The sequence below is a fragment of the Globicephala melas genome, chromosome 3, assembly GCF_963455315.2.
Source record: "Globicephala melas chromosome 3, mGloMel1.2, whole genome shotgun sequence".
Classification (NCBI taxonomy): Eukaryota; Metazoa; Chordata; class Mammalia; order Artiodactyla; family Delphinidae; genus Globicephala; species Globicephala melas.
The window spans coordinates 158590796-158605526 of NC_083316.1; the positions used below are offsets into that span (position 1 = coordinate 158590796).

The window sequence follows — 14731 nt, forward strand, 5'->3', positions numbered from 1 at the left end:
CAGTCAGGGAACATACATCGCTGACCCCAGCTTCTGCCAGTCCAGGTCATTTTATTTGGCGTGTTCAAGGACCTCCTGCAAGTGGTGGGGCCTGGTTGGTGACAGAGGGCTGGAAGGCAGATTCACACACGCGGCAACTTCACACGTGTTGGATGCTCGTTCTGCCTCTCGCCCCTCCTCTCTGATGTTGATTCTGACCATCTTTAACTGCCGGCATCAACATGAAGCCATTTTAACATCTCTAGATCATTCTCAGAAAGCCCTCAGGATGCTACTTACCATTTGCCTTTATTTCTTTTTTTTTTTTTAGACTTAAAAAAAAATTGAAGTATAGTTGATTTACAATGTTGTGTTAGTTTTTGGTGTACAGCAAAGGGATTCAGATATATATATGTATTTATTCTTTCTCAGATTCTATTCCATTATAGGTTATTATAAGATACCAAATATAGTTCCCTGTGCTATACAGTAGGACCTTGTTGTTTATCTATTTTATATATAGTAGTGTGTATCTGCTAATCCCAAACTCCTAATTTGTCCCTCCCACCTCCCTCCGACTTGTCTTTATTTCTGAAGGAAATTTCCAGAACTCTTTGCACAGTTCAAGTCATTCCTGGGGGTGAAAGAGCTGTCCTTCGCCCCACCCATGAGTGACAGATCCGGGGATGGAATAAGCCGGGAAATCGACTACGCCTCATGCAAGCGCATCGGATCCAGCTACCGGGCGCTCCCCAAAACCTACCAGCAGCCCAAGTGCAGCGGGAGGACGGCCATCTGCAAGGAGGTAGCGCTTCCCGGGGCTCACGTCAGCTTGTGTGCTGCATGCTCCTTACCCCCTCCTGTGTTCCACGTGGAGGGCCGAGTGTTGATCCCCCCGATGGTGAATGGTGGATGGTGCCGGGATGTGCCAAAACAAAATGCATGGGTGGAGATGACAGTTTCTTACCCTGCTGGTGGTTCTGGCAAGCCGCAGAGCGCACGGCGCCAGCATAGGGTTTGGCTTGTTCCTCCGTCATTTAGACTGAGGTTTATTTCTGCCTTGAGCCCGCTCTGTTCCAGGTTCACTGCCCTCAGCATGTTTCTGTTTAGCTTGACCACTGAACACTTTTTCAGAGTTAGTAGACAGGCTTACTGCATTTCCAGAATTCAAGAGTGCCTGCTGGATTCCAGGATATGTAGTCTGGGAGTCAGCAGACTATGGCCCATGAGCCAAATCCGGCCCACTGCCTGTGTTTGTAAGTAAAGTTTTATTGGCACACGGACATGCCCATTTGTTTACATACTGCCTGCGGCTGCTTTGCCAGGACGAGAGCAGAGTTGAGTACAGGCGTGCCTTGGAGATATTGTGGGTTTGGTTCCAGAGCACTGCAATAAAGCAAACATCGCAGTAAAGCGAGTCACACAAATTTTTTGGTCTCCCAGTGCATATAAAAGTTACGTTTATACTGTACCGTAGCCTGTTAAGTGCGCAGTAGTGTTATGTCTGAACAAAACAATGTATATGCCTTAATTTAAAATATTGTATTGCTAAAATAAGCTAACCATCATCTGAGCCTTCAGCGAGTCACTGATCACAGATCCCCATAACAAATGTAATAATAATGAAGCTTGAAATATTGTGAGAATCACCAAAGTGTGACACAGAGACACAAAGTGAGCAAATGCTGTTGGAAAGATGGCACCGATAAGCTTGCTCGATGCAGGGTTGCTGCAAACCTTCACATTGTTTAAAAAAAAAAAAAAGGCAGTATCTGTGAAGCACAATAAAACGATGTATCCCTGTAGACCTGACAGACCAAATGACCTGCAAAACCTAAAATATTTATCTGGCCCTTTACAGAGAAAGTTTGCCAACCCCAAAGTATTGATAGTAAGATTTGTTCACTTGATCAAAGCCACGTTTTCTCTTAAAACCACTTTAAAAGTAATTTTACTATTTGTATGATAAGGTAATTTCCTGTAAAATCAGTATTGTTACTTATCCTCGTATCTTCTACGCTGGACAACACAGTAAACCACTCTGGCAGTGGGGGCCTGGCGCGCTGGTCACGGCATTTCCTCTTGGTGCAGGTACTGAACGACACCTGGGTGTCCTTCCCCTCCTGGTCAGAGGACTCTACCTTCGTCAGCTCCAAGAAGACGCCCTACGAGGAGCAGCTGCACCGCTGTGAGGACGAGCGTTTCGAGGTGTGTGTGCAGGCCTGCCTTCTCTACGGCCCTGCCCTCGCTTTCCCCAGTTCATCTCCTCTGCACCCTGGGATGTATGTATCCTGATCCTCCTTGAGACCTCTCATCTCCTTTAGAGTATCAGGGATTCCAGCACTTTCCAGCAGGGGGCAGCTCCTGAAAGCCTCCCTTTTCTGCCTTGCTGGCCTCCAGGCTGGCTAGGCTGTGTGTGTGTGTGTGTGTGTGTGTGTGTGTGTGTGTGTGTGTGTGTGTGTGTGTGTGTGTGTGTGTGTGTGTGTGTGTGTGTGTGTGTGTGTGTGTGTGTGTGTGTGTGTGTGTGTGTGTGTGTGTGTGTGTGTGTGTGTGTGTGTTCATTAACTAAAATTAGGTTCACTTAAGTAAATTTTTTTAATACAAAGTTTTACCGAGATCATTGTAGATTCACATGCAGCTTAAAAAATAACACAGAGTGATCCGGGTGCCCTTTCCCCAGTGGTAACAGCTTGTAAGTCTCTGGCACAGTGTCAGCCGGGATATGGACATTGACCCGGCCATGATCTTATTCACGTCTCCCTAGTTGGACTTGTATTCGTGGGGGGCGTGGGGGGGCAGGGTATCTTGTGCACAAGCCTGTGCATGTGTGTTAGCTCTGTGTGGTTCTCTCACCTGTGGAGGTCCATGTATCCAGCACCACAGCCAAGATACTGAACAGTTCCCCCACCAGGAGGATCTCTCACCCTGTTCCTTTATATCCCCATCCACCTCCCTCCCCAATTCCCAGCATCCATCAACCTATCCTCCACCTCCTTCACTTTGTCCTAAGTGGAATCAGTCACGTGGTATATAACTTTTGGGGATTGGCTACCCCCAGCACATGTTCTGGGGAGTCACCCAGGGGCTGTATGTACCACGCGTCCCTTCCTCTTCATTGCTGAGTGTAACGTGCTTTTGATGCCTGTGGGAAGGGTCAGCCTAGGACCCATTCCCCTCCTCAGATGGGTCCACCAGTGGTGAGGTCCAGGTGATGCCATCATCGCCCAGGTCTGGACCGCCCCCACACCCCCGTAACCAGCTGTGCTCCCTCCAGTCCCCCAGACCCACGTCAGGGCCACCACACCCTGATGTCTATCGTCCCCTCTTCAGTTCTGCACATCCCTTCTGCCAGCCCAGGCCCGTCCCTAGGGCCCCGCTGACGCCCTGACAGCTGACCCCTTTCTGCTTTCCTGTCCATAGTTAGATGTTGTCCTGGAGACCAACCTGGCCACGATCCGGGTGTTGGAAAGCGTGCAGAAGAAGCTCTCCCGGATGGCGCCGGAAGACCAGGAGAAGTTCCGGCTGGACGACTGTCTGGGGGGCACGTCGGAGGTGATCCAGCGCCGCGCCATCCACCGCATTTACGGCGACAAGGCTCCGGAGATCATTGAGAGCCTCAAGAAGAACCCTGTCACCGCTGTCCCCGTCGTCCTGAAAAGGTGTCCTCATGCTTCTGACCACCTTGCCTGCTGCAGGGAGCCCCCCAGCAGCTCATTAGTGCTGTTTGTCATGGGTGTAATCGTGAGGGGGTCCCTGGGGTCTCAGTCTGCTTGGTTACAGTGTTTCCCAGTCTTGCTTCATCTCCCCATTCCATTCCCGAGAGGAAAGCACAACTGTCAACAGTTGTTTGTGTCCTCCTAGAACTTTCTGCCATGCACATAATCATGTCTCAACATGAACATGAAAAGTAACTATTTTAAAGCACAAATGGGACCATCCTATATCACGGCTTGCCTTTTATTTAATCATATGTTTGGGACCCTCACTGTGCCAGGGAACAGGTATTGGTTAAGTGGCTGCCCTCAGCCAGGTGCTGTGCCCAGCCCTGGGGCTACAGAGCCAAACGAGCCCGACACAGTCCCTTCCATTGCGGGGTTCACAGTTGAGCAAGGGAGCCCGGCGGTCGAGCCAGCAGCTGCATAGAGCGCAGTCAGTTCTGTGGGCCAGGACAGCTATGTTCAAGAAACCTTAAAACTGGCTGTGCAGGTTCCACAGGGCCGTTACCCCCTCCCTCCTTTATACAGCACAGAGCCCGCTGCACAGGCCTGGAGCTGGCTTTCCCGAGTATGGAACATGTCCAGTGGGTCTGTGGGTGGAAGACAGGCTGACCCTGCACAGGGATGACTTGGGCGGGTGTCCCGGGCTGTCCGTGTGCTGAGCCCCTCTGGCCCTGCAGGCTGAAGGCCAAAGAGGAGGAGTGGCGGGAGGCCCAGCAGGGCTTCAACAAGATCTGGCGGGAGCAGTATGAGAAGGCGTACCTCAAGTCCCTGGACCACCAGGCCGTGAACTTCAAGCAGAATGACACCAAGGCCCTTCGCTCCAAGAGCTTGCTCAATGAGATTGAGAGCGTCTATGACGAGGTGAGGCCCTCCTCAGCCGGGGTCGGGGCAGGCTGCCCGGCCCAAGCTCTGGCTCTCCTGGCCTCGAGCAGATGGCCAGCTCTCTGTGCCTCTGTTGCCCTCGCCGGGCTGCGTAGGGGTGAGGATGGGTGTTTCCGTAGCACCCAGCATAGGGCTGGCCCAGGAGGCAGATTGAGGCCACCCTGCCATTGTCAGCAGAGAGGGGCGACTAGGGCCGACCGTGCTTCTGTGTGGCTCTGGACTCAGTGAGGGGAGTGGTTGGCGTGGGCTGGTGAACGGGAGCGAGTAGGTGGGAGGCTTGTGCCAGCACCGGGTGATGGCAGGACCATGGAAGGGCTGGTGGCAGGCGGGGAAAGGACAGAGGCAGGGAATGTTGCGGGATGGTGACGGAGCGGGTGTGCAGGGCTGAGGGGGCCGGGCCGGAGTGCAAGCAGTTGCAGATCTTCCGGGGTCTAGCCAAGTGTCTGTGAATGAATGATGGTGGGCAGAAGCCCGTGGTCCTCCCTGAGCCTTCCTCACCCCCAAGGCAGCCTGGGTCAGCTGGACTCGAATAATCAGGGTGCTGCTCGCCTCGTTTCCCCCAGCCTCTGAGTGCTGCTGCAGGCCTTGGTAGTGGGAGTTCGGCCTCGTTTTGGTTCCAGAGCTCAGCTGGGCCCCCACCCATTGTGATGCCCTCAGAGCCCCATGGCCCTGGACCCCCTACTTGGAGTTCTCCCAGTGGGTCGCTTCCCGTCTAACAGCCGCCCTGTCTCCCCAGCACCAGGAGCAGCACTCGGAGGGCCGCAGCGCCCCCTCCAGCGAGCCGCACCTCATCTTCGTATACGAGGACCGGCAGATCCTGGAGGACGCAGCCGCCCTCATCAGCTACTACGTGAAGCGGCAGCCGGCCATCCAGAAGGAGGACCAGGGCACCATCCACCAGCTGGTGCACCAGTTCGTGCCCAGCCTCTTCTTCTCCCAGCAGCTGGACCTGGGCGCGTCCGAGGACTCCGCCGATGAGGGCCGGGGGAGCCCCCAGGGGCAGGGTGCAGACCCTGGTGACCGGAAGAAGCCAGCGCCCGGACCGCAGAGCAGCGCCCCAGAGGAGAAGGGGGCCTCGGGCGAGGCGCCGGCCACAGAGCAGCAGCCGCCGCAGCACAAGCCCCTGGACGACATCTACAGCCTCTTCTTTGCCAACAACAACTGGTATTTCTTCCTGCGCCTCCATCAGACCCTGTGCTCCAGGCTTCTGAAGATCTACCGCCAGGCACAGAAGCAGCTCCTGGAGTACCGGACGGAGAAGGAAAGGGAGAAACTGCTCTGCGAGGGCCGCCGGGAGAAGGGCAACGACCCCGCCATGGAGCTGCGGCTGAAGCAGCCAAGTGAGCCCCTGGGCCCAGGGATGACACCATGGGGGCTTGCCTCTGAGATCCGGGAGGGGAGGCGGGCCAGCTGAGCAGCTGCCCCAGAGCCACGGGCCACCTGCAGTGGGAGGTGGTGACTCCAGATCCTTCCTGGTGGTGGCCGCGTCGGAGCCGGGCCCTCCGTGACCATGGTGCCGCCCCCTCAGGTGAGGTGGAGCTGGAGGAATACTACCCGGCCTTCCTGGACATGGTGCGGAGCCTCCTGGAGGGCAGCATCGACCCCACGCAGTATGAGGACACCCTGCGCGAGATGTTCACCATCCACGCCTACGTGGGCTTCACCATGGACAAGCTGGTGCAGAGCATCGCCCGGCAGGTGAGCAGGCGTGGGGCGGGCAAGCGGGCAGCACCTCCCTGCGAGTGCCTTTCCTTCACTCCTGTGCCTGCGGTTGATCCCGTGCTTGGCACCTTTCCTTTTTTTCAATTAAGGTAGAATTCTTGTAAAGTAATATTCGCCAGTTTTAAGTGAGCGTTTCAGTGGAATCTAGCACATTTGCAGTGTTGTGCAGCCATCATCTCTGACTAGTTCTAATTTCCATCTTCCCCCAGAGAAACCCTGTCTCCATTAGCAGTCACTCCCCATCCCTCCTCTCCCAGCCCTCTTCTGTCTCTCTGGATTTGCCTGTTCTGGGTATTTCACATAAACAGAATCACATACTATGTGGCCTTTTGTGTCTGGCTTCTTTCACTCAGCCTAACATTTATAAGGTTCACCCACAATGTAGCGTGTGTCAGTATGTCAGCCATTTTTATGGTCACATAACATTGCGTTGTGTGGATGGACCACATTTTGTTCTTCCGTTCATCCGTTGATGGACACTTGGGTTGTTTCCACCTTTTGGTGGTGGCGACCGGTGCTGCTGTGGATGTGCGTGTGCGAGGATATGTCTGAGCCCCTGTTGAAAAACCTTTCGTGAGGGTTGTTTGGCAACATGTAAAGAAACTGGCCCACTTTTCCTGGCGGGGGAATATCCGTGACGTGCATCAGCATCACCCCCAGCTGAATGTCAACAAGAGGAAATTGGTCACAAGTATATAAACAGCAAAGCCCCAGACACGTTGGGTGTGGTCCCGGGACGTGGGTCCTGCTTGGTGACCACTCAAGTTGTTGTTCAGCTTGACTTTCATTTCCTGGTTATCACGTGAGGCTGTTCATCGTAAAGTGGAAAAGCAGCAGAGGAAGGAATAATGTCGTTACTCTGCCACCCAGGTACCGTTACTAGAAACATTTTAAAAATGGCAGTTCCTTCCAGGTTTTACGAATTTCTTATTGAAGTAAAACACATACAGAAAAGTGCCGACTCCTCAGTGTGCAGCTCGGTGGGCCTTCACAGATGGACGCCCCACCCGTGTCCACTCCAGCCACCCCCCCATCACGGGCACCCGCTGCTGATTTCTGACACTGGGGTAGAGTCCCTGGCTTTGAAGCTGCATAAACTCAGCGTCTGGCTGCGTCCAGGCAGCGTGATTCTCTGAGATTCCTGTCTGTTGAGATGCCCGTTAGCTCCTTCGTCGTCCACCTGGGAAGGATTCCAGGGACGAGCTCCCATTTGGGCCCTTGGAGCAGCGCTTTGCATCCCCTGTGGGCCGTATGTGTGCATGACCTCTGCTCCCCTGGCTGGGGTGCAGGCAGACACAGCCAGCCTTGGGGGGAAGCTTCCAGATTCCTGGCCCACTCTGGTCCTGCCCCGGGGGGCCGGGGAGGGGAGGACTCTCTCATCTCTCCTGGACCGAGCGAGTCGGCCCCCAACAGGCCACAGCTCTCGGGAAGGCGGCCCCATCTGTAGCACCGGGAGGATTGGACCATATATACTTTGACTCATGCCTTTTTTAAAAAAAAAACTCCTTCTCTCCACAAATGTCTCCTGTAAAACCTGTTTTAAAAGATAAAAGAAGCAATAAAATTGGAGCCGTTTAGTTGGAGCCACAGTGAGGGCAGGACCCCCACGTGTGGCTCACAGGGCCCCTCCACGCAACACCTGTAACCTGCAGCGTCGTATCCACACTCTTTCCTTCCTTTTATTTATTTATTTTTTAAAGTAGCATTTCTTATTTTCAGTAACGGCAGCTAATGTTGATTGGGAATGTGCTGGATGTCAGGCACCATATGAGACCCATGTGTGTCCACGCGTCGCTGTGTGCACTCAGCAGAGGGACACACAGAGCGGAGCCTGAGGCCCTGAGTCTGCAGTAGCCTGTCTGGGCCACAGCTCACACGCAGAGGGGCCGACTCACGCCGGCCTCGGCCTTTTCCAATCCTTGTCTCATCCTAGGCCTAAAGGTTTTAAGTATGCTCATAGGTATTAAAGGAATCACTTGTGTTTATGACTGAACGCTGGCGGAAGACAATCACTGCTTTTATGATTACCCTCCCCATTTCGGCACACTTCCGTTTGCATCTTCTCTGTGCGTTTCTCACACCCAGGCAGGGTTTGCTGGTCTGCTCTGGTTGGCCCGGGTTTGCTCTTGTCTGGTTTGGTCTGGTTTGGTCTCGCTTTTGGTCTGGTCAGGTTTGCTAGTTTGCTCTGGTTTAGTCTGGGCCTGGTCTGCCCCAGTCTGGTCTGGTTTAGTCTGGTCTAGTTTGCTCTGGTCTGCATGTGGCATGGAAGTCGCCCTGCACGGCCCGTTGGACGCTGGTCTTCACCCCCACCCTGTGGACTTTGCCACCCCGTCTCTGGGTGAGGTAGGGGCTCCAGCAGGAGGTGGGAGTGGTGGCTGTGCCTCAGCCCTCCTGGCGGGCACACGCCAGGCACCCACCGGCCCTCCCTCCCCGGCAGCTGCACCACCTCGTGAGCGACGATGTCTGTCTGAAGGTGGTGGAGCTCTACCTGAACGAGAAGAAGCGGGGCGCTGCCGGCGGGAACCTGTCCTCCCGCTGTGTCCGCGCCGCCAGGGAGACCAGCTATCAGTGGAAGGCCGAGCGGTGCATGGCTGACGAGAACTGCTTTAAGGTGAGAGGCCAGCCACGCTCAGCCCCACACGAGGCTGGGGGGAGCACGGCGGGCACCCACGACAGGAGCCCAGTACTGTGTGCTGCTTTCGCTGGGCCTCTGGACGCAGGCCCCGGCCCCGGAGGGCACCACAGGGCCTGTGAGGTGGGAGCCCGGCACGTGGTCCCTCAAGGAAGGATGGGGCTTGGAGGCTGGTGAAGAGGGATCGTTGATGACCTTTCGACCTCATCCTCTGCCAGCCTGGGCTGTTCTCGTGGCTTCAGGCTGTTTGTCCCCCTCCTTCCCCAGGTGATGTTCCTCCAGCGCAAAGGGCAGGTGATCATGACCATTGAGCTCCTGGACACCGAGGAAGCCCAGACAGAGGACCCACTAGAGGTGCAGGTGAGGACCGCAGCCCTGTGCTCTGTGCCTTGTACACACCATGGGGGCCAGGGGCAGCCACAGGCAGCATCGTGGGGCTCCCACCACGGGAGCCCATGCACATGCTGGCTGAGCACAGGCCGCAAAACGTCCACCAGAGAAGCCTCTGTGCAGGTTGAACGCTCTCCTTGGAAACGCATCAGGAGGTGGGAGTTGCGGAAACCCCGGCTCCTGCCACCTGCTGCCGACACTGTGCCGTCCGCCCATAGCCAGCCCAGTCACTCAGACCCCGTGGCATGTGGCCCGGCGCTCCCTGTGCATGGAGCTCAGAGCTCTGGGTGCCCCCTGACCACCAGGAGAAAACCCACCTGGCCCACACGTTGAGGCGCACATTCCGCTTGGTGCGCGCACGCCAGGGAGCAGGGCCCAGAAGCCCAAGCTGCCTTCACAGAGCGGGGGCGCCACCCACCACAGCCTCGGGGGCTCCCTTCACAGCGCCCTTCGCTGGAAACACTCCAAAACAAGGGAGGGTAGGGGCCTGCACACCCGGTCCCTTCCAGAAGTTTCCAGCAAATGTGCTTTTGTTACGCTTGAGTCTGGAGGAGCCTCGTGCTTTAACAGGGTGGTGAGCAGTTGAAGGATCCCTCGGACGCTGCAGGCCATGTCTGCCCTGGACCTGGTGACCGCTCCGGGCCCCCCCTTTACTCAGCCGCAACTCCTGCCGGTGCTCTCCCTCTTCCTACCTGCTGTCTGTTCCTGCCCACCCATCCCCCAGAGCCCGCTCTCCTCCGTGTCAGGGGCCTCCTGTTCCACGTGAACTTATCACGTGATGGATACAGGAAAGTCGTTACACAGCAGGAATTTATCCACTTACGCACGAAATGCCATAAATCATCTGAATAGTGGCCTGGGTGTGCGTGTCCCGCTCCAGCGGAGCCCTTTATTGGGAACTGCAGTCTGCTGGTCTCTATCACAGTTCAGGGTTCTCGATAGCTGTTATCCTAGTGCTTCGGGAGGGGTGGGGACAAAGTCCCCGGGAGCCTCTGATGACCTGGGCTGCGTCTCCCTCTGTCCCCCAAGCACCTGGCTCGGTACGTGGAGCAGTACGTGGGGACCGAGGGTGCGTCCAGCTCGCCCACCGAGGGCTTCCTCCTGAAGCCTGTGTTCCTGCAGAGGTGAGAGGACTTTGGGCCCGGGGGCCTCTCCCACCGTTGCCAGCACCCAGCGTGACGGGGTTTTATTAGTTTTCACGGGATCAAAGGGTTTGGGTGGTGGTTTTCATTGCTTCAGATTGCGTTTCTCCAACCCTGGGAGGTCAGGCATCTTCCCAGTGTTGCTGGGCCACGAGGACCTTCTAGTCTGCAAATCCTCCTCGCCCCCAGGAACCTCAAGAAGTTCCGCAGGTGGCAGTGTGAGCAGGTGCGCGCGCTGCGGGGTGAGGCCAAGAGCTCCTGGAAGCGGCTGGTCGGGGTAGAGAGCGCCTGCAACGTGGACTGCCGCTTCAAACTCAGCACCCACAAGATGATGTTCATCGTGAACTCCGAGGACTACATGTACCGCCGTGGGACGCTCGGCCGGGCCAAGCAGGTGCCCCTCCCTGCCCACGTCCCGGGAACCTGGGGGCCAGCCCACAGCTGTCTGGGGTGCCTGGGCCATCCTGATTCTTCTCTCCCCCGCCCCCTGCAGGTGCAGCCCCTGGTCCTGCTGCGCCACCACCAGCACTTCGAGGAGTGGCACAGCCGCTGGCTGGAGGACAACGTGCCGGTGGAGGCAGCCAGCCTGGTGCAGGACTGGCTGATGGGCGAGGAGGACGAGGACATGGTGCCCTGCAAGACGCTCTGCGAGACAGCTCACGTGCACGGGCTGCCGGTGACCCGCTACCGAGTGCAGTACAGCCGCCGCCCAGCCTCGCCCTGACGCTCCCACACGGGCACTACGACTCGCACTTAGTGCAGTTGCTTCCTCGGCCTGTGTGCCCATCGGGCGTTTTCATAAACAGTGTGAGGGGAGCAGAGCGTCCCCCAGCCTTGCTGCTATGGGCTGTGAGCTCCAGAGAAGGGCGGGTTGTGTCGGCTCTCGGCCCCACGCTGCCATCCCTCTTGGCTTCCCCGCTTCCTTTGGGCCCGTCCTGTGCCAGACGTAAAGCACTCCCCGCACTTGAACTCTAGGGGCTCAGTCCCCACTGGAAGGGGGAGAAGCAGTGCACCGCTCAAGGCACAAGTGAGTGCGTTCACATGCCTGCTGGGCTACTCCCGTCACACATGCCAAATCCCCAGGCTTGGGCACCACGGGTCCTTTCCTGCGTATGGTGAAAGTGGGTGGAGAGCCGCGCGAGGGCTCACGTTCGAGGGCTCACGTTCAGGAGGGGTCAGCGTTTGAGGGTCCCTGACGTCGGAGGAGTCGGGCCCAGGTGGACCTGCTTGAAAAGCATGTCCTTCCCAGGCTTCTAGAAACATTTCCCAAGCTGGGCAACAGCCTGCATCTGACAGTTCGGGCATCGGCTTGGCCCAGCGGGTGCCTGCCTGGGGTCCTCAGTCACTTCGAAAGTGAGAAGAGCCCTTTCAGCCAGACTGTTGGGATCCTGCTTTGACATCCAGACAGAGTGGGCAGGCGGCACCAGAACTGGCCAGGAGACCCTGCTCTGGAAAAAAAGAGACTCAAACCCCATGTTGATCCGACAGCTGGACTCTGAGCACGTGAGGGGAGGGGGCCTGGCCTGCCACACCCGCTGAGCTCGAGTGGTCCCACCCTGGGAGGGCCCTGGGGTGCGGTTGTGTACCTAAGATGGACATTCTAGAAGTATATATATGCACACATATTTATTCCTTTATGCTCTCTTAGTGGTTGTAAGTTCTACAACGGCCAAGTCCCACGGCCTCTCTGGGGGTGACAGCCCTCTTTGTGGACTTCTGCATACCCACCCCAACGCCTCCATTCCGGCAGCCACCCCCCGGGGCGGGTATGGTGTGAGAGGCAAAAGCTTCTGTGCCAAGAATGCCAAGCAGTTTGGGCTAGGAACCAGCCTTTTGAACTTCCGGCACCACGAGAAGCTCTGGCCGGGCCCCTGACACCATCAGCAAGTGGGCTCCACTGACCCGTGGGCCTGGAAGAACCCCCGTGCAGCTGCCTCTGCCAGCCGCAGCCCTTGCCTTCCTGCAGCTGAGCTGTGCCAAACACCCAAGGTTCCGGGAATTGGAGACGTGTTTCTAGAAGTTTACCTGTGGAACTCGAGGTTTGCAAAGCCTGTGACTCCAGGCCTGGGCGATTCCAAGGCCAACCTGTCCCACCTGGGTGTCTCCTCACCCGTGTTTTCTCACGTGTAATCCATGCACTTTGTACGCATCCTTGTTTTATAAGAAGGAAACTTACCAGAATTCCTGAACCAGACCCTCCCGGCAGCCGTCCTCCTCGGGAGCCCGCAGCTCCTCCCGTGCCTCTGCCTGGGCCCGGGTGCGGGCCGTACCCCACCAAGCCCCCCATCCTGCATGCTTCTAGCGAGCATCTCTTCTGGTTTTGAAGAATTTCTGTTCTGGGGCTTGTACTTCCTTTGCAGCTGTTTTGAATGTAGTTTTCCTTTTCTATTTATTTGCACATTAAAGCTAAAAATTAAATATTGATCTAAAGCTGTGAGGTTCAGTCAGTCATTTCCTGTGAGCAAATCTGGGGGTGACCTCTCACTGCCAGGGTTGGCCTGACCGCAGGGAGTGTCTGCACAGGTGCGCCTGGGAGTTCTCAAACCCCATGTGGGGACCCCCCCCCCACTGTGGCTTCCCTGTGGCTGCGCAACAGGGTCCTGTTTCCCCCGGGGCATGGCCCCGCCTCCAGGGTGTTTTCTAGAATACATAAGTCCCCTACATACAAGCAAGTTCTGTTCCGAGAGCGCGTTCGCCAAGTCCAATTTGTTCCAACGAAGTTAGCCTAGGTACCCAACTAACCCCATCGGCTATATGGTACTGTACTGTAATAGGTTTATAATACTTTTCATACAAATAATACATAAAAAACAATAAAACATTTTGAACCTTACAGTACAGTCCCTTGAAAAGGACAATAGTACAGTACAACAGCTGGCATACAGGGCTGGCGTCAAGTGAACAGGTGAGAAGGGTTACTGACTGGAGGAGGGAGAGGAGGTGGGAGACGGTAGAGCTGAAGGATCGTCAGCAATAGGAGACAGAGGGCAAGCTGCAATTTCACTCACGCCTGACGCTGATGGAACCCACGTTCGCAACTTGAAGGTTCGTATGTAGGGGACTTGGGTGTGTTCATTCCCAGCTCAGTTTTCGTATTTGCTGGAAATGAGAAGTGTTTCCTTCCAGTGTTGCACATGCAAAACAATTTGAAGACTGCAGCGTTTGCTGTGGGCTTTCTGTGCCTGCCCACCTGCTTCTGACACCAGGTCCAGAAGCCCACAGATGGCGGGGGATGCGGGGTCTCTCCCTCCTCTAGCCCTACAAAACCACCCTCCGTGCTCTCTGGTCCCCCCCTCCCAGCTGCCCCCCTGCCCCCTCCTTTCCTCTCACCTCCTGTGTCTTCACCATCATTGGGTCCCCTGAACATCTCCAGGACCCCCTCCTACCAGCCCCACACCTGCCTCCAGGTAAGAGGGAGCCCTCAGCTCTGCTTAGGGTCCTCTTAGCTGCCCCCCACCCCACGAGGCTTTTGCAGCGCAACTGGCCGACCCCCTCCCCTCCCACTCAGTGCCCACTGCCAGGCCTCACCCATTGGGTCCCTGAGCTCAGCTGGCCCTGCCTTCTGCCCAGCCCACCCTGCCCACCTGGCAAGTCCTCTCCCAAGAGTTGTCCCCAACCTTCCCAAGGGGCCACAGCTGCCTCCCAGGGACCCCCCCCACACGCCCCTGGCAGTGCGCAACTCCCCAGAGGGTAAGAGCTCCTGGGGAGTTTGTGACCGAGGCTTGGTGCGGCCCTAGATTTCTCCTGCCGCAAGCTCACATCCAGCCGTGGCCAGGGCCCGCTCTGCGCTCCTAGACTGGCTTTTGTTGGAAGCCCTGGGAGGGCAGGCCTGGGAGGCAGATGGTGGCTGCAGCAGCTCCCAGGAAGGACACCCGGTCCCAGGAGAGCAGACAAGAGCCGTCCCCAGGGACCTCTGTGGCGGGCAGAACTCTTCTTGGCCCCAGGATTCCAGCCCTACTGGACACCTTCCAGAAGAGTGCCTCCCCTCGAGTGGGCAGTGCCTGTGACTGGGATGAGGTTCCTGGACAAGAGACAGGAGGGAGGGTCTCCGCTGGCCTGAAAGACAGCAGCCCCACGTGGCAGAGGGGGCCCAGCAAACGCAGATGAGGACCTGGGCCCTGTGCCTACATAAAGCAGCCCTCATCCTAACGGCCCTGCAGCTCCTCTTCCGGCCTCCTTCAAGTGGTGCGGAGCTGCAGGACCAGGTGGGCTGCCCTCCCCTCCCTAGCACGGTGGTGGGGGGGGTTGCCTGTGGTGCTTGGGGC

The 14731-nt window shown here is 56.8% G+C and overlaps 1 protein-coding gene across 1 annotated transcript in view; it reads left to right on the forward strand.

Moving 5' to 3' along the window:
- SIN3B (SIN3 transcription regulator family member B) overlaps positions 1-12900 on the forward strand; it is a 37538-nt gene extending 24638 nt beyond the window's left edge. Inside the window, exons 9-19 of the mRNA XM_030880223.2 lie at positions 577-784; positions 2071-2187; positions 3400-3638; positions 4376-4559; positions 5317-5920; positions 6109-6278; positions 8740-8913; positions 9202-9294; positions 10354-10448; positions 10656-10860; positions 10960-12900. Coding sequence (XP_030736083.1) covers positions 577-784; positions 2071-2187; positions 3400-3638; positions 4376-4559; positions 5317-5920; positions 6109-6278; positions 8740-8913; positions 9202-9294; positions 10354-10448; positions 10656-10860; positions 10960-11190 — 2320 coding nt within the window. The 3' untranslated portion in view covers positions 11191-12900. The remainder of the gene's footprint in view (positions 1-576; positions 785-2070; positions 2188-3399; positions 3639-4375; positions 4560-5316; positions 5921-6108; positions 6279-8739; positions 8914-9201; positions 9295-10353; positions 10449-10655; positions 10861-10959) is intronic.
- The last annotated feature ends 1831 nt before the right edge of the window (positions 12901-14731 follow it).